Source organism: Sycon ciliatum, chromosome 12, assembly GCF_964019385.1.
Source record: "Sycon ciliatum chromosome 12, ocSycCili1.1, whole genome shotgun sequence".
Taxonomy (NCBI): domain Eukaryota; kingdom Metazoa; phylum Porifera; class Calcarea; order Leucosolenida; family Sycettidae; genus Sycon; species Sycon ciliatum.
In genome coordinates, this window is record NC_088654.1 from 9,400,700 (window position 1) to 9,421,104 (window position 20,405).

The 20,405-nt window shown below is 46.6% G+C and overlaps 1 protein-coding gene across 1 annotated transcript in view; it reads left to right on the plus strand.

Annotated features, from left to right (window-relative positions):
- LOC135828525 (uncharacterized) overlaps nucleotides 1–20,405 on the plus strand; it is an 82,635-nt gene that overhangs the window by 39,172 nt on the left and 23,058 nt on the right. Inside the window, exons 9-11 of the mRNA XM_065340967.1 lie at nucleotides 3,273–3,437; nucleotides 14,772–15,080; nucleotides 18,514–18,645. Of these exons, the coding sequence (XP_065197039.1) occupies nucleotides 3,273–3,437; nucleotides 14,772–15,080; nucleotides 18,514–18,645 (606 nt within the window). The remainder of the gene's footprint in view (nucleotides 1–3,272; nucleotides 3,438–14,771; nucleotides 15,081–18,513; nucleotides 18,646–20,405) is intronic.

The following is a 20,405-nucleotide window of genomic DNA, read 5'->3' on the forward strand; positions in this document are numbered from 1 at the left end:
GAGCACCTGCTCGTTTCTTAAAAAATGTCCAGAAATTAAGACCAAAAATGTTGATACTGTGTACCATTTGTATGTGTTCGTTTCTGAGGGAGGGGGAGGGGGTTGAAGAGAAACGACTAGTTTTCGTTTCTAAACAAACATCGCTATTTACGGAAGGCCCCTTAGTTGTGACCGCCGAGGTCCGCCTCCGGCCAGGGAAACTGCTCCTCCAGGTCTCTACGCTCCTTGCTTTTCAAAGGTGTCCTGAAAGAAGCTTGCAAGAACTGATTGATCTTTGGGGACACCGGAGCTTACTCCGGTCCTCGGTGCTTACGTCTACACACGAGGGTGCCTGCCCACTCGTGATGTCGTTCACTTCAAGGTCACTCAAGCAAGCTGCTCTCGAGGAGCTAGGTGGAAGCAGCAAACTTCCATGCGATAAACCAGACTTGGGCCTGCCTAAGGAAGTGGCCATCTCCTGGGATTGAGTTCCGGCTCCTAACCTGGAAACTTCGGAATCGTTACTGTGTTCCGGGAAGTCTGCTGCAAATGTCCACCCCAGTGATGCAAGATCGCTTGGCCTGCACACACTGACCTCATGCACTGTCACCTCAACTTAATGAAAGTGCATCTCACACCTTAGCACGAAGTGCACTTTGCTATGTCCGCTTTCCTAGTTTCAATAATTCTTAAGGCACTAGCTACGAGCTATCTAGTAGCGATTTTATGATGTTGTTTGTCTATTGTGCAAATCCAAAAATGGGGGTTTATTCTGAATAACAAAGCAGTGAAGTATTGTAGGAACCAAATACTGACCATGTTTCAAGCCATCATTTTCCAATCATTCAACGCACAAAGGCAAGGGATTTCCTCGAGCTCTTCAGAGTTTTCAACAAGTTAGCATCGGCTTTTGTAGGTATAGCTTCTGTGACATCCCCTCCTGGACTTGCAACTGCAATACTGCGACCGCCGGTCAAGTCGTTGACTGACGAATCCTCAGAACAAAACCCGTTCCGTTCTAAGAGCGCGACAGCATGTTGCAAGTGAAAGGACTTTTCAGTACAGATTTCTTGTCAGACTCGTGGAAGGTGACTATGCTGCAATGTACGAGCTGATTTGTGAAAAATCAATGTGGCATGATATTTCACAAATCGACTAAAATATCATTGTTGAGCGCGATTGCATTAATGAAGTGTTTTGTTAGTTCAACAGACCAGTGAGTTTCCATTGTAATATAGTCTGTAGCAATCAGCAGCGTTTTGCGGCATTGTTTTCTTCCCCGGCCTTGTGAATTATCAATCATACTTGGTCCGTTTTTTCGCAATGACGAATCCTCAGAACAAAACCTGTTCCGTTCTAAGAGCGAGATAGCATGTTTCAAGTGAAAGGATTTGTCAGTACAAAATTCACAAATCGACTAAAATATCATTGTCGAGGGCGATTGCATTCATGACTCCGCTATCTTCACGTGGCTAGGGCACCCTGTAAGAAGACCATAGGTCTGTGGGGACTGCCCTAGTAAAATATGAATAAATAATAATAATGTAAAAGAGAAAAGGACATATGGATACGAGTTTAGAGTAACTCTTCATCACTGTAACATGATACTATATACAGTCAGAAAGTGCAATAACTAGGCACAAAACTGACAGAGTACTGAGACATTCGACGTCCTGACACCTAACTTTAACACATCTCCGTAGCGCTAACCGACAGCCTTCCAACTTGGAAGGTTCAAGGTTATGGAAAGACCAAAGAGGGGAAGGCAAGCGCAACGAAAACGAGCAAAAGCTACAGTCCCAACGGAACAAAGAATGTCGATTGTTACTGGACGATGACGAGACCAGTACGATATTTTTCGAATGTCTCAGTACTCTGGTAGTTTTGTGCCTAGTTATTGCACTTTCTGACTGTATATAGTATCATGTTACAGTGATGGAGAGTTACTCTAAACTCGTATCCATATGTCCTTTTCTCTTTTACATTTATTTATGGCTCAACATCCGAGTTTCAAATTGCACACCTGATGAGCCGTCACGAAGCATACGGCGAAACGTACGTCGTGTGAAACAACTTGTTTTGTAGTCAACTAGTCCATCACAATGTCATGCATGAGGAGTACTGTAGGAGTTTGGCTTTCGGCTTGTACAATTCGTTTTCGCAAAGCTTCCCTTTCTTTACTTATCTTTGATATTTATGACCCACCCAAGTTGGGTGGTGTTCTGCTTTGCTGCTTCGAATTGTAGTTAGACCGCTTTGTCAAATATCGTACTGGTCTCGTCATCGTCCAGTAACAATCGACATTCTTTGTTCCGTTGGGACTGTAGCTTTTGCTCGTTTTCGTTGCGCTTGCCTTCCCCTCTTTGGTCTTTCCATAACCTTGAACCTTCCAAGTTGGAAGGCTGTCGGTTAGCGCTACGGAGATGTGTTAAAGTTAGGTGTCAGGACGTCGAATGTCTCAGTACTCTGTCAGTTTTGTGCCTAGTTATTGCACTTTCTGACTGTATATAGTTTCATGTTACAGTGATGGAGAGTTACTCTAAACTCGTATCCATATGTCCTTTTCTCTTTTACATTTATTTATGGCTCAACATCCGAGTTTCAAATAATAATAATAATAATAATAATAATAATAATCGCAGCGCTGCTGTTCGCTTCGCCACTTCATGGGACAGAGCTCTCAAACTCATCGTCTGCGCTGCTTCCGCTGCCTCTGCTGACGGCTTGTCATCTGGGCGAAACCTTGTCACTTTCACCTGATTCGTCTTGCTGTGGTTTATGGCAAGCAGCGGAGTAGCTCTAGCTTCCAACTATTATAGTCACACATGCTCTACCTAGAATTATTTATCGCGAGACCGGTCTGTCAAGAATATATTGTACGCTCTCATGTGAGCGCATGATTCTGCATTCGCTACCCAGAGCGCAAACGGCTCCATGGCGGCTGAAAACGCCCACCTGAACGTCCCAAATTCCTGGCGAATAAACTACGATGGGGACGACGACAAATTATAATGAAGCCACCAAGAAGAAGACACTTTCAAAGCGACGGCGCACAATGTCAGTTCGCTTACATCGCAATGACTAAAAACGACATCAGTTCTATTTTTCGAAAATGTCGACATTTTGTGGGGCCCAGGTTCTTGCTGCCGATGCCTCACAATTTACGTCTTTAAAACTGATACAGTGGGCATGGAAATTAAGTCCTTTTTCTCGAATTGTCGTTATATTCGCAGTCGTGATTAGCGAAGTTGCCTGTACACCCATAACCTGTGTTCCCCGCATCTTTTCTGTAGCCGTACAATGTCCTGATCCGCAGCTTGAGAACGGTGTTGCTAATACAGTAATCAAAGGAGTGTACGTAGAGTTCAAGTGCGATCCTGGATACTACCTCAAGGGAGAACCAAGTTTATTCTGCTTCAGACCAGGCACATGGTCTAATTATGTACCAACATGTGTCAGTAAGTTCTACAATTGTTGCATTTCGGCATTCACACACACACACACACACCTTCCTTCCTTCGTACACTGCCACGATTGGCTATGTGTCCCCAAACGGGGCGACTTGAAGGAGTGCTGTCTCCGGGACGCGGCATTAGGCCCTGCGAGTCCGGCGGGACGTGAACGGCTGTTTCACTGACACACACACACACACACACGCACGCGCGCGCGCACACACACACACTCACACACACACACACGCACACATACATACACCTCAGACGTCAGACCTCAGACCTCCTCTCAGACCTCAGACATGCCCATTGCGGAAGCGATGATAGCGAACAGCTATGTTAGACATAGCAACTTGTGCTGGGATTACACCATTCAGCAGCTTGCAAGGCTGATGACCGCCACTATTTTTAGCCTGGTATCCACCACACAGCTGTTTGAAGTGACTTTTTCTGGCTAGTGAATCCATATTTTTCATTTTTCCATTTTTTTTTCTACGCACACACCACACCACATACTCCGGCATACACTGGCTGTTCGTAGGCACCCAGGAGGATGAAAGAAAAGTCAGGAAGAGTCCGAGAAAGAGAAGAAAGGCGTGTGCGACTTCCAATCGAGAGGTTGCGGGTTCAATTCCCGACGATTATAGTCAATTTTTTCTTCAGACTTTGCCCGTTTGTCTCTTTCCCTCAAAACCAGTCAAAAAAATAATAATAATAATACCTGTTGTCATGATACCTTTGGGCTTTAATGCCTGTGATGTTACAGGGGCCTTTTTCCCTTCCTCTCTTTCTACCGTAATTTTTGCCATAATTATTCCGTGCTGCTTACCTTTGGCAATGATAAGTCTGGTGAGTTAGTGTAATACCTCCAATTTTTATTTTTATTTTCAATTTGGAGTGAAATAAAGAATCATAATAAGAAATGAGAGCAGTACTACACAGCATAGCAGCATTAGCACATACTGGTTTTGTATTTTGTATTTGTATTTGTATTTATGGATTCTCCACAGGCCTTAGCCTAAATCGAGGGAGTCTCTGTCAACAGCTTATGAAGAAGAAGCTGAGGAGAAAAATGAAAATAGGAAATAGAATGATGCGGAGTGGTAGCAATATAACACAGTGCTCTATGACATCGCTACTCTACGTGGAATGAAACCAGAGGGCTCATAACGGGTCATAGCAAAGTGTGTGCGGACAAGAGCGGTAAAACATTTTGGGTTGGATACAGTACGAATGGCAGCCGGGAGGGAGTTCCATGTGGCAGTGGTGACAAAGAGAAAGGTGGCACGGGTGTGTGTGCTGGCTCTAGCAGGTGGGAGTTGTGGAGCGAGGAACGCATTGCCTCCCTGCGTGAAGCTCTTGCAACCTGCAATCTGCAGTACGATCAACATCCCACTGACCCTCGGCCAGTAACCTCATTCTGGGAGGGACCATATACTGAAACTAGCCGTGCACCACTGCCAAGTGACCAGAAGCAAATCCCGCAAAACTACTACACCCACTCTTCCCTGGATGACGAAGGATCTCCTTAGCCAGATCAAAACAATGCACAAATAGTTCCGCACCTACAAGGCGACCCAATTAGACTCAGACTGGAAACTGTACACAGCCCAGCGTAACCGAGTAACCGCTCTTTTGCGACAGGCTAAGTCTGATTTTGTCCAGCAAACAACGTCAACGGGTACAAACTTCCACCGTCTACTAAAGCACCTGAAGAAACCGCCTAAGCAAACAATTCCCACACTATCGACAGCCAACTCCACTGCAGCCACGGCCATGGAGAAGGCAACAGCTCTCAACAAGTTCTTTATCTTCCAAAGCCAATAGTCCATCGACAAGACCGTCTGTACTACACCAGACATCAACACTACCCCTGACATCAGTCATACTCTAAATACAATCGCAGCAACAGCGGAAGAGGTCGAGAAGCTTCTAAGCAGTCTAGACACTGGAAAGAGCCCAGGCTTTGAAAACATCCCAACTCGGCTCCTGAAAGAAATTGCAAAGGAAATCTCCCCATCTCTCACTAGTCTCTACAATCTGTCCTTCAGAACCGGAGAAATACCACACTGGATTGGAAAGACGCAACTTTTACACCCATCCCAAAGTCGGGCAACCCCTCCCATCCTACCAACTACCGACCCATCTCCCTGCTCATTATAATATCCAAAACACAAGAAAATATAGCCCACTCTCGTCTGTACAATCACATAGCACCGCACTTACCCTCCAACCAATCCGGCTTCAGGAAACAAGACGGGACCGAACTGCAACTGGCACGGATCGTCCACCAAATATCCACAGCTAGGGATGCGGGGAAGCATGTTGTTACGTGTTTCTTCAATCTCAGTAAAGCCTTTGATCATGTATGGCATCAAGGCTTGCTGAAAAAGCTGAGCCACTAAGTTGTTGACGGCAACGCTCACAAGTGGGTCGAAGCCTACTTGACAGGACGCAGACAGCGGGTGCAGGTTGAAGGCACAACATCCACCTTCATACCTATACCAGCGGGAGTGCCCCAGGGCTCTGTCCTGGGACCACTTTTGTTCCTGGCGTACACCATTGACCTGCCCACTGCCTTTAAAAATGCTACAACCTCGCGTAGCCAGTTCGCGGACGACACCGCACTAGTTGCCATCCCAGGCAGATACACTGAGTGTGAGGCTGTGCTACAAAGAAGCGTCGATGCCGCAGCAGAATGTCTAGAGCGCTGGCACCTGCTAGTCAATAAAACGAAAACCATCATCCTCCCGTTCTACCATGCTAACTGACCCCCACCACGAGTACCCGAAATAAAACTTGGGCAAACCCTACTAGAAACAGTAATACAACATCGTCACCTCGGCATCATCTTTCAGCACGACCTAAGATGGTCAGCCCACCTTGACTTTGTGCTGAAGAAAGCCGTAAAATCTCTTAATATTCTCTTTAGGCTCAAATCAACTCTACACACTTAATCACTCTCTCTCGTTTACAAAACATATATCCTGCCTAAAATTGAATATACATGCATTGCTGTCACCCCGCTCTCAATTCCAGCCCTTGACCTTCTTGAGCGAATCCAGCGCAAGGCGGCCAGAATCTGCCTCCGTCTCCCCCCCCCCCCCCTACACTCCTACACTGCTCCATCGGCTCAAATGGCCGGCAATGTTCTCTCGCCGCAAAGTGAAGCTCACCCTTCTTGCACACTCCATAAAATACCAATATGCCCCACAACACATACGCATGCTCAACACCCCCGCTCAAGTTACGGCCCAGTACAGCCTTCGACGCGCACGCACGACACGCACCCACCGATCGCTGTAAAGAGTCCCCACTGTACAAGTCCCTAGAATACTACAATGCCCTCTCTGCTAGGATTCGTGACGTCTCCTCCCGACCTGCTTTCAAACAAGAAATCTGCTCACTGCTGATTACCTTAATCTGTTCCTGCAGCGCTCACCCTCTCCCACACTTGTAAAATTTAAAGTGATGTAAATCACTTTCCAACTGCATAACCCACAATCTCACCTTCTCATAAATTTATCGCTTATTGGCGATGGTGTCATCGTAAGAATAAAAAATTCAACAACAACAACAACAACAACAACACACACACACATATCACCCTCAGGAATAGTCCGCTTACCGTAGCACAAAAACACAACCACCTCGGAATAATCTTTCAGCATGACCTCCGTTGGACGGAGCATGTTGAATACATAGTCAAAAAATCACTCAAGTCTTCCGATATTCTTTTTAGACTAAGGTCTACAGTCACCAGTGATTCTTTATCTCACATCTATCAGACATACATACTACCTATATTCTCAGATGCGAGCAATGCTCTCACACCGTTGTCACACATTTCTACTCATCAGGCTGCGGATGCAGTTTTGAGAGCTCTGTATCCTTTTGTGAAAGTCTTCTGTTTTAGTTTGTCCCATGTCAGGAGTTTGCCCTTGCCATGGCGACAAGTGCAAGTAGTACAGTGGTTGACCCCCACGAATATGGCAGTCCTTCACCCTGCTCAGTTCTTACAAATAAATGTATTGACTTCCTAAACGGCCTGGCCGAAATTGTACGCGAAATCCAGCGAGAGCGGTGCGAGGCAGCAGATCGAGAGAAGCGTTTGATAACCAAGATCGATATGCTCACCCGGAAGGTCGAAGAACTGTCTCTGAAAGCTGCTGGATCATCGACATTTGATCACGGAGATGAAATTTCCGAAAAAGTCGACCGAAAAACAACGAACAAGAAAGGCCAAAAAATAGAAAAACCCACCTGGTGGAGCTGCCACATCAACGAGCACAAGCACAGGTACTCCAGGCAGCGATCACCCTATGAACTCCTAAACCTCCGTAGCTGTCGACAGTTCTAGTTCCTCTCCGGCAGCTCCTGGGAGCACAACCGTACCGCAGCTCGAAAATTCGAAAAATGCTTCCAACCCAGCGCAGAGTGATTTACTTTCTAATTTCGAAGAGGACAACAAAGACAGTGGAGTATAGGAACTTTTTGTGAACGAAAGCCTGCCGGAAGGAAGTGTGTGATGTTCGTTGGCAATCTTCCCTGCAGTGCAGTACCTGAGAAGATTGCTGAGTTTGTGACCATCAGAGCAAGTGAAGCCAAAGTGAACGTCAAGATTTGCGAATGCAAAATTTTCAAAAAGGAAAGGTCCTCCTCGGCACGCCTTGTTGTGGATGCTAAGAGTGCAGTACTAGTAAACTCGAGAGAGTTGTGGCCTAGACCTCTGTACTCACACCTATAGAATTTCGACAAGTATGATTCTACCTCTCCTCCCCTTCGGGTGATGATGAGGCAATGGAGCTGCTAAGTGGCCTACCAAACATCCGTACTGAGAAACACCCAGCTGATAAATCGTCTGGTGCCACCAAGGAATCGTCTAGTATGCACGATGCCCAGTAGCCAACCAACGATGTTCAGACTCTTGGTGACGAATGCCTTTGGCCTATCGTCCAAGCTTGCAGAATTCCGCCACACCCTCCAGACCCTGAAGCCAGGTATAGCAGTAGTTACAGAGACGAAATTTACGCCAGATAAGTGCAGCGAATCCGAAGCAGCCATGCCTGGCTACAACACCTCCATCCGCAAGGATCGCTCTGCACACGATGGTGGAGTAGCAGTTTGGGTGAAGGCTGGCCCAGGATATGAACATCTTGATCACATCCAGTGCCATGATCATGAGATCATCTGGCTGAGTGTCACGACGCAGAGTGGACAGAAAGTTGTTATCTGTGCAGCCTATCGGCCCGGGTCCTGTTTGAAGACAGATCTCCAGCTACTGGAATACCTGGACAACACCCTGGAGGCATCCCGTACCTACGGATCAAATGTCATTGTGACCGGCGACTTCAATGTGCATAACGCTGCCTGGCTCTGCAGCAACAAGACCACCCGAGCTGGAGAGTATGCAGAGGATATCTGCTGCTACCATGGCCCAAGTCAACATGTAGACGTACCCAACCGAGGTGATAACACCCTGGACCTGGTGATGTCTGATTTCCCTTCACCAGCAACTGTTAAGGCACACCCGCCTATTGGACTCTCTGATCATGTTGTCCTCCAAGTTGACTTTCCTGTGAAGCTCACCCGTGAGCCCAAGACATCGCGTAGAGTCTGGCGATACCACCGCGCAGACTGGGAGCAGCTTGCCCATTTCTTCAGAACAACAGACTGGGAGAGCATGGTCGGCCCTGAACCGGATCTCAGCTACGACAACATCACCAAGAGGATCCTCGAAGGAATGGCACAATTCATGCCCAGCAGAGTTCTCTCATCGCGCCCCTCCGACGAACCTTGGTGGACCCCGGAGTGTACAGCTGCAGTCAACACCAAGCGACAAATGTGGCAAAAGATGCATTCCAATTCCGACAGTGCTGAGAAGAAAGAACACTACCGGACAGCTGCAGCCTCTGCACGCAGTACCATCCAGCGAAACAGAGAACGGCATATTACCATGCTCCGGCAGGAACTCGCCACTGGTAGCCTTCGGGAAAAGGAATGGTGGTCCACTATCAAGCGTGCGGGTGGCAAGGACCGCAGCGCTGATACACCAACACTCCGATCTGCTGACGGAACTGAGTACACAACCAGTCAGGAGAAGGCCAAGCGCCTTTTTCAGTACTTCGCCGATAAGTGCAGCCTCGGCCCACAGGACTTCAATGAGGAATCCGAATTCCCCTTTGTCCAGCCTCGCTCCCAAAGCCGTCTCCTAAGTATTCGCTTCCGCCCTGCTCAGGTCTGTAAATTGCTGAGGGCCCTTGATCCTTCGAAAGCGTCAGGCCCTGACGCAGTTCCGAGAAGAGTCCTCAAAGCCAACGCTGAGCACCTTGCAGTGCCACTGTGCTTGCTCTTCCGCCAGTGCATGACGTCGGGGACACAACCACAGTCTTGGAAAGTGGCAAGTGTCGTCCCAGTCCATAAGAAACGGTCAAAGCCAGCCCCATCGAACTATCGGCCCATTTCCCTCCTGCCGCTCATCTCCAAGACAATGGAAGCAGTTGTTAACCGTGCTCCCACCAACTGTCTCGAACGAAACAATATACTCTCACACCACCAGTTCGGTTTTCGTCCAGGGTTAGGACCTGCTGATCTCCTGACAGGACTACACCACCAATGGAGCAAGATAGCAGCTGCTCGCGGTGCTGTACGCATTGTTGCCGTTGACATTGCGAGGGCCTTCGATAAAGTCTCCCATGCAGGTGTCCTCCACAAGGCAAAGGCTTACAGAGTATCCGGGAACCTCCTCAAGTGGCTCCACAGCCACCTGGCGGATAGACGAATCCAGGCCATTGTGAGTGGACAAACCTCACCTAAATTCCGAATCACCTCAGGTGTGCCACAAGAGAGCATACTGGGCCCCACTCTGTTCCTCCTATATGTCAATGACATGGAGGACCACCTCCCAGCCACAACCCAGCTCGCCATCTATTCAGATGACACTACGCTTTATCAGTGCATCCCGTCCCTGACCGCTCTCCCAGTTGGCCGAGCGCAGCTCCAGACTGCTGTGGATGCCTTAGCTGAATGACGCCAGAGCTGGAAGATCGCATTCGAGCCGACAAAGTTGCAAGTCTTGACGATTTCGCATCACCGTCAACCCTGGCCGATTCCTCCAGCCACTTTCAATGGGGTGGCCATAGAGGAAGTGGAGGAGCTGAAGTTGCTCGGAGTGCTCTTCGATCGGAGGCTCTCCTTTCGCTCCCACATTCGACAGGTTGCAGTCTGTGGTCACCAACATCTTGGCTTCATGAGGAAGGTCCTGCCAATTCTTGACAACAAGGCCAAGTATGCCGTTTATCGAGGCTTCGTCCGCCCAGTACTTGAGTACTGCCCGCTTTCATGGTTGGGTGCGTCCCAGACTACCCTGAACCAGCTGGACCGGGTACAGCACCAAGCCGTAAAGCTCATCGGCCCAAGGTCATATCTCCCAAACCTCACTGTTCGGCGTCAAGTTGCAGCACTCACATGCCTGTCACGGCTGATTCAGACTGCAAAAAACCGTGCACAGCATCTCGGGTTCGAGGCCAGACCAGCAGTCACCGGAGTAGGGGATTTTCCCCTACTCAAGCGTAATCAATGGCTGAGAATTTCTCAGCGCCAGGTCTCTACACGCGGCTTCTCGGCCTCACCAAGCGGAGCCTGAGATACTGAAAACAACAAAAATAGCATCGTGTGAGAGTACAGTAGCTGTAGTACAATCGCGTGTAAAAAACGAATGCTTCTTTCTTCGATCGAGCCACTTTTCAAGCGTTTCTTGTCGATACCTTACTCCTTGTTGAGCGTGTCTTTTGCTGTACGTAGGCCAGGGAAACTGCCCTGGGTAGCTAGTTGGGGAATTTTGGTGGCAGCGAGGGAAGTTTATTTGTATAGCGGAAACCTTCATCTACAAAATACGTTAGTGTCATTGTGGTCTGTTGGGTAGTTCTTCTCGGCCTCACCAAGCGGAGCCTGAGATACTGAAAACAACAAAAATAGCATCGTGTGAGAGTACAGTAGCTGTAGTACAATCGCGTGTAAAAAACGAATGCTTCTTTCTTCGATCGAGCGACTTTTCAAGCATTTCTTGTCGATATCTTACTCCTTGTTGAGCGTGTCTTTTGCTGTACGTAGGCCAGGGAAACTGCCCTGGGTAGCTAGTTGGGGAATTTTGGTGGCAGCGAGGGAAGTTTATTTGTATAGCGGAAACCTTCATCTACAAAATACGTTAGTGTCATTGTGATCTGTTGGGTAGTTTTGTGTGCATGGTGTTCTTTCTGAAGTCTCTTATAGCTGAACAATGAGCTCTGATTTCAAAAATTTGAATTTTCACCTTGAGCATGTGAGTATGCTGTGTCGCTTGGGTGGATGTAAACTTCCCAGCCATCGCAGTGGTCGGAAGTCTTGGAGCCCCCTATTTATCTAGCGAAAGATTATGCATTGCAGATCTTCAATGTTCTAGGTCTCAAGGTAGAAAAAGATGAAAGTGGTGTCCACCCCACACATTTCTGTAGGGCATGCTTACTATTTATGCAGAAGTCAGCAGAAAGTGAAACACCGTGTGATGTTGGTGGTGATGGTAAGGGAGGGAATAGTGGTGGTGGTGGGTGTAGCAAGGCTCTGCCAAATGTACTAGCCTGGATGCCGCACACAGATGATAAATGCATTGTATGTGGGTGGATTGAGAGTGCAAGAAAGGGAGGTAGACCAAAGAAGGAGAACAATCTTAAGGGGCGTGCTCTGTGGATAACAAGAGCCAAAACACCGGGGAAAGTTTGTTGGGTGTCGATATTGACGAAGCCACACTGTTCGGGCAAGCCACGCCTTCGCATGTATGTACTCTTGGAGAGGAAGGAGGTGAATCAATACACCACCCATTCAACCTCCTTCTCTCTGGCCTGCAGAACACAAACAAAGATGTTGACCGCCTAAAGGTCTTGGTCGTGCAGTACCTAACAACCACACTGCCGACACACAATAAGCTAATATCTCCTTCAGCTAAAAGAAGAAGAAGCACTAACACCAGTGCTTAATTTGTAATGCACAACAATTGCAGTATTAAAGCGAAGGGAAAATTCCCAAATCTAGCTACCTATGGAGAAACGAACTGTTTTGTCGCTCACAACATCAGAGCAGGTGGTGGCGGGCCATAGGTAGGTAAACATTATCACTCTGATATATTCAGAAATCATTTGAACAGCAAAACCGTAACTTCAAACATGAGACAAAAGTCAAATACAATGCAGCGATGCAATTTGAAATCACAACTGTTCTACACCATTGAAATCAAATTCACTACTTCTTATACTGCACCTTCTTTACTGCTGATGTTCAGCCACTGTGCAGATCCTGCTGTGCAGATCCTGCTGTGCTAGCCTTGTGATCTCATATCAGAATCCAGCCAGAATAGAACAGCAGCTGCATTGGAGCATGCCTGTCCCAGGCCCGCCAAGCAGATGCAGTGTGCCAACAGAACAGCACCAGAAAGGGGGGGGGGGACTTGTCAGAATACTCAAGCGAGTGTCCATGACAATTCTTTGCTTCCTCCTGCCATGTTGAGAATCACGTGCACTGATTCAGCCACCAGGTGGCATGCATCAACACATCTATTATGTCAAGAGATTTTCGGGTTGCCCTGAACTAAACTCTAAAGGAACGTACAGTTCAGGTGCTGAGCACGTGCAGGAACTACACAATGCTCCTCGCCCACAGGCAAGTAGAGGAAAAGGCACTGTGACATGATCCATAATACTAGAACTTACACAAAAAAATAAAAGAAAATACTACAATTGTAGAAGTAATAACAATAGTTCCAGCACGAAAATGATGTTGTGTCGAAGAACGGCATAAACCGAAGAGTCACTGAGTCTGGCAGATGTCGCCTTCATCTTTTATCGAAACTCCACGTCAAGACAGCGAAGACTACACTTCACAACCACTTGACTTGGCCTACAACGAGACAAACTCCAAACAACTCAACAATGTTTTTTGTAGCTCTGTTGATCTTTTGGCACCAAGCAAAAATATTGTTCCTTGCACTGCTTGTGGAATCTCTGGGTGGATCGACGGTCCCCCAATCCTGACTACCATGACACCACCGAGGGCAGTTGCTAACCAGCACCTGTGCTCCACTCGCCACCAGCAAGAAAACCAGAACCAGCACCAACTAGACCCGACACTGCCCGCCGGAGCCCATAATAGTGCTCTCTGATCACTCCCCCATGCCACGATCCAAGACTGGAATCGTCTCCCATCTGCCCGGCTACGCAACCTTCCCACGCAGAAGGGAATGCAGGCATTCAAGGAAGGCGCCTATAAGTCTCTCCGCAGCCAAGACTGGCGCTCAGCCACAGATGCCCTCTGAACACTCCCTGTACACCCTCTCCGCTTGCACCCTGGCTCCCCCCTTTTTATTTATTTTATATTTTTATTTTGTTTCCTCTATCACATGTATCCTCTTTACGTTTTCCTTCCTCTATATAGATGTACTCCCCCCTCCTCTCCCCTGTGCCTACTCCTCCCCAGTTTTTGGTGCACTGAAGTGTCGCTGAAGCCGAGGCCTCAGGTCGGCGGAGATGCTCCAGTTTCACCACCACATTTGCGTCGGCAACCACCTCTATCATGCAGTATTCTGTTCTCGAGGTTCGTGGTTTTTCGTAAAAAAAACACACACACTTCCCTTGACAGGCTAGAATGACTCCAGCGGAAAGCCGCCAGAATATGTCCCCACCTTCCCCATTACACACACTTAGAACACTCCCACCTTTTCCATCGCATCAAATGGCCAACATTATTTTCACGCTTTAAAGTTAAACATATATTCTTCGCGCATTCTCTGCGCCTTATTATGCCCCACCACATATACTCTTGCTGCAAACTGCTAGCAAGGTGCAACCTTCGTATAATTTACGTCGCTCTCGTACTTGGCACTTGCCAACTCCGAGGACTGATCACTGTCTCATTTCTCCCCTGTACAAGGCCCTTCATTACTTCAATTGCTTGCCCACCCAGCTTCGCGAAATCCCTTCTTTTATTCTCTTCAAATCCCAGATATCCCTGCTGTTGCACAACTCTGTATGCTCGTGTAGCGGCCACCCCTGCCCGTACACTTAAGTAGTCATTAACCCCTAGGCTTTGCCCACCCAATTCTTCCTCACTTTTTTCTCCTGTCTTCCACTATTATCTCTTATTGGCCACTGGCTATCGTGAGAATAAAGATTTGAAACATACGCACACACATACACACACACACACTCCCTCTCTACAACTCGCCAGCATAGTAGTAATACGTGAAACTCAGAGTTGGCAAACAGCTTCCAATCTCTCTTATGTACAATCTGTATGTAAATCCTGTTGCTGCAGGCATTGATTTTGTGGGGTACAGTTACTGTACTAACACGCAAAGTGTGCTTAGACAAACGAACACAACAATCCCTCTTCAGACTGGCAGAGACCTGTGCCACGACAAGAATGGCACGGTTCTACAGATGAATACGGTACTTTTTGGATGCGCAGACCAAATGAATACGTGGGGCAGTTATTGGATCGACTATACAGCAGCGACGAGGTTGATAGTCCCATATACGTCTTATTCAAAGTCTCGGTATGGACAGATCAGCAAAAATTTTTATGCCATTGAATATCGTTCTCAATATATCCTATGTGAGCTGGGTAAGTGATAAAAATGCGTGTGTTGAGTATGTTGTCCAGCCCAATTATTACCAATGTTAGCTGGGATTTACATTCACACCTCACTGGTAACTTCCTTTTAGAGATAACTGAAATTTCTTCGGTCTTGTTGGTCTGTGCGGCCTGGCCATATTCAGCAATTGTGTCTCTGATTCATGATGAATCTGACCTGAGTATGGGCTATGCACCTCGTTTCGGTCACGAAGGTGTGACGAGTTTCCTGTTCAAATGATCCCACCCTGGACAGTAATTACTCATTTCACCATTTAGCTGTGATATATGACTATAATCCATTCCTGACCAAAGCCTGGTTGTCGATACTGTTATCTTACTACTTGAGGTAGGAGTAGTTTTTTACTGCCAATACTGTGATATGACTAGAACTTACCGTTCTTATCTGTTGTGAAACCACAAGTTCTCGAGAGTGAAAGGCCTTCTCGCTTGTGACATTGTGTTCGTTCCAATGCAGTTGTATCATGACTCCGCCGTACCGCTGATGTTTACGACGAGGTATACGCTACAGGCACTATATGCGGCTTGCTGTGTGCGCTGTAGTTGTATGTTGTATGTGTATGCCTTTCTCATATACATGTACGCTGTCATTTTCACGCTATAACTACCTGGTGGTTTTAGTGTTCGTTATTCATTATTATTAGTCGATGGAAGTGAAATATACTGTTGAGAATAAACAGTTGTCCTCGTGCCGTGTCGTCGTTCGTTCCTGACACTTTAGAGAACCAGAGGGTTCACGACATTATCAAATAAGAGCTCATACCTACACAAAAGTGATACACTTTACCTACGTTTAGCCTTCTGCCGTTCTTTTGCTCTCTTTTCCCCTTGATACTGGCACATTTGATCACAACATTTAATTATTATGGAATTGCCACCCACCCTTCGCTATCATATTGGGCAATGCTTCCGTTTGACTGCGAAGTATAGGTAAAGAATGCCAAAAATGGAGAAAAGGAATTCCAAAGAGAAATCTCTCAGCTCGCGATTTCAACAATCGCCAAGGCAATGTGATACTTGTTTAGTTATTTCACTCTATGGACATGCATTGCCAAAAGCGCTCGAAACCGCTTTTGCACAGTGCGAGAACACTTGATTTTTAATGTTCTGCGCTAATTTCCGCATTGTGGCTTGGCAACTAACTACAGTGCAAATTCAGCCATGGACTTGTGATGTGTTCAACAAATTGATTACTTGAGCTCGAAACGGGCATGGAGAGCTTAATGTCGGCTTAATGTCGGCTTGATGTCGGCTAAAAATAATGTCGGCTTAATGTCAGCTTAAATTAATGGCGCCTTAATGTCGGCTTTCTTTGAATTGGACTCGGATGGAGAGCCAAGGATTAATTTATACAAAGGTTAGACTATACTGTCCACTAACACCACCAGTTACCACCAGTTACCACCAGTTACCACCAATTACCACCAGTTACCACCAGTTACTAAATAATTAGCTCATTCCCCTAACATTGCACGACATTAACCGACGGTACTGACGTTCAACAACTAACTGGCTAACAGCTCTAGCACATCTAGGAAGCGCACTCCAACAGCCTCTCGTTTAATTGCTCATCTGCACTCCGACGCTGGGACAAATTGAAAGGTTGTCGCCTACTCTGTGAAGACCAGTGTTTCCCCTACCTTTCACATGTGGTGTTTTTTTAAATATTTTTTTATATGAAAGTCCACTATACTGTAAAAGCCATATATATATATAACGAAGTGCTAACTCTAACGAGCTAACGAGGAGAAATCTGTCGTTAAAATAAAAAAATTGTTATATACAAAAAATCGATACATATACTGTCCTATTGAGCGTAGAGAATGGCTGAGAATCGTTACCCTTGGTACACGTAAACCAGTTCATTTCGGGAAATCGTTATATATGCGCCTCGTTAGAATATTGGCTTTTGCAGTATTCCCGAATATGTGCAAGAAGTGGTGGCGGGGCCAGTTTTCAGCAGACATGACCCGTTTCCCCTAGTCTTTAAAGCAGCAGTTCTCCGCAGCAATCAAAGTGTTAATAGTTGGAGACGTGGAGCACCGGTTACTTCATACGGGTAAGAAACGTTGTGGACAAATCACGTGGCTTTTTTTCTTCACCAAAGGCGTTTACACGTCTACTGCTGCAGTAGATGCTTACACATGCCCTCCCGCTGTCACTCACCTTGGTTCACCTTCTTGACGCTATGCATGCCCCATGTAGCTGGTGACCTACGTGTGGCACTGATATCATATTTCTCCCCGTAGTGTGTGTGGGGGGGGGGGGGGAGGGGAAGGGGGGGGGGGGAGAGGATAGGCTCCCTGGTACATTCCTAAATTGAAGGAATGTTTGAATGGTTTTCATATCATGGGAGGCCATCACCCCTCCCGCAATTTGTTGGCCAATTGGTCATTGCCGATTTGTGGAGTGAAATAATTTGTTTATCCTGGTCGGAATATGAAAATTTAAAGATCAACATTATTGGTCCTTCAGGGTTTCAAGTTGAGGGAGGGGCAAGTTCAAAACATGACAACGATAGCCTCTGTCCCTCCAGGAACTTGCGATTTCGCGGCCGCGTTGTTTTCCGCGATTTAAAAAAAAGTCCATGATATCCGCGATATTTGAAAAATCATCCGCATTATTGTAGAAAACAGTCCTTGTTACTTGAAAAGCACTGCGATATTTCGAAAAGCAACCGCGATATTTCGAAAAGCAACCGCGATATTTCGAAAAGCAACCGCGATATTTGAGTCTTTCTTCGATGTTGCTTAGTTCTTGAAGCTCGTCAGTAGTTTACTTGTGAGATCGACACCAGAATGGAGAGGTTTATGGGCAAATCAGCGGCTGACAAGTCACAAAATAAGGCTCGCGTCGAGTGTTGTCCGAGGATGGAGGAAAGCTGTCTTGCAAGCTCCTGTCAGGCAGTTGAACACAGTCAGCGCAGCACACGTTCTGTTTTGTCATGCATGATTTATGCTGTACGACTCGTACATCGTACACCACTACAGTACAAGTACCAAATCGGCCGCAATTTCCCCAATTTTACCACAATAATCCCGCAATATTTGCCAAAATCCGCAATATTCCCTGCAATTTGTGGCATTTTACCTCGCAACTTTTTCCGAGATATTTCCGAAATGTCTCCGCAAGTTTCTGGAGGGACAGGATAGCTTTAAGTTCCATGATTGTCATGCACTTCAATCCTGTGTTCATGATGTTCGGCCACGGTACTTGATTGATAATCGCATGCACTTCGGGGGTTTGTACAAAAGAACTTGGATGTTGGCCTTGGGGACGATCATGTTAGACGTAGATAATTTATGTTCCCCATCCATATAACTACTGCGCGAAGTGATTCTATATCAGTAACACAATATTGATGACACGTTCATGTTATGACACCTTATGTTCTTTTCCTCAGCTTGTGACCGTTCTGAATTTGACAACATAGCCACAATCTTACCTGCTGGGAGCGTGACCTGCCTTACAGGATATGTCTACAATGCCGCTCAGCCAGTGTGCATTAATGGTACAGAGGTTGGAAGGTGCACCCGTAAGTTGACGAGTAAAGTGCGTGCTTCTGCTGACAGTTGTAACTTTTTGAGCTCTGAAGCTTTTGACAGCCCAGCTCAGTAGCCTGTCAGATCTGTTATCACACCTTCTGACTGCTTATCATCTTGGTATAGTCATGACTCTTTCCCATGTGTTTTTTTCTATTCTATTTTACATTTCATTCCGGCTCATTATCCGATTTCAATTTTGTATTATTTTTTTATGGTGAAAAGGAGATAAATATGGTGGTAAAGACACACCTGGCAATATGGCGGTAAACACACGCCTGCCCACACACGCTCTCTAGGCTGCAAAGTTCTGGCACAGAGCTCTCCTTCTCACCACCACCACCATCAGTTCGCGCCTGGCGCCTGGTCGATGCATGGCTGGCGGTATCCGGCACAGCAGGCTGGTACATCAAGTAGCGCATGGCACATAGATGATGACACAGCAACGACATAGCTCAATTGCCACGTACATTTCGTCCCCGCTGGACTCATCAGGCAATCTTCTTCTTGGATGTCTTCATACGGCGCTTGACTCGGGAGAATGAAATTGAAGACAAATAAAAAAGAATAATAATAATAGACCCTGAGCTTTGTGTTCAGAAGGAGAATGTGTTGTCTTTGCAGTTGTTTAGCACTGTCCGTCGTGAAGGTGCGAAATAGATCCCTTGATCTCTTGATATTTCTCTCTTTTTCTTGTCACTACGGTTTTGTCACTTATTGGATTTGCATGCTGTTTTCTTGATACTTGTTGTGGAATTATCCACCACCAGACCAGCGCAAGGATATAAGTTGGACTATAATTATTAATTTCAATTCCAAAATGCACAAGAAGTTTACAGAAGAAAAAAGCACGACCTCGACCAGGCCAGAAGCAAGAAGAACTGAACACAAGATATTGAAAACCCTTCTCCTCAACAAGCTGCATCACGTACAACGGAAAACAACTGGCTGCACCAGCGCGTGCATCAGCGCGTGCACCAGCGCGTGTACCAGCACTGCACCAACGTGTGCACCAGCGAAATCAATATCGAAAGTACGTATCAATCATTACATTACGTACAACATGCGCAAGAGGGTTACTCTACTTCATTCTTCACATCTACTTTTTCGTTTCACTTCTACACATAATTGGAGTGATGTATCTCTGAACCTCTTTTCCTTATAGTTGTAGTCTTTTAGCTTGTTTCCATCATTCCCTGTAGTATTTTGACAAGAAGGGAACGAAACGTTCAATATTTTGACACATGTCCTAATTGGCTGGTGGTGACTCTTGCGTAGATGCATGCGTAGATAATACATTTTTTGTAATATTTTCTGCCTCCGTCCTACTTTCACATTATTATTATTATTATTCCCCGCGTATTATTCCCCGCGTGCTAGTTTGTACGTGAAGTGTGTGGGTACAGTGAGGGCTTACGAAGTCTGAAGAAAACGTTGTACGGTCTCTGCTGGGATGACGACTACACCATAGCTCGGTGGTTAGGGCATCGCTGGCTACAAGCGAGGGTCCCTGGTTCGAGTCCTGGTGGTGACAGTCAATTTTTTCTTCAGACTTTTCCCGTTTGTCTTTTTCCCTCAAACCAGTTAATACTATATGACTTGGGGCTCCCCACGTGCTAGTTTGTACGTGAAGTGTGTGGGTACAGTGAGGGCTGCGTCCCGCCCGCCTGTGTGGATTCACAGGAAGTGTGAGTCACGAAGTCTGAAGAAAACGTTGTACGGTCTCTGCTGGGATGACGACTACACCATTGCT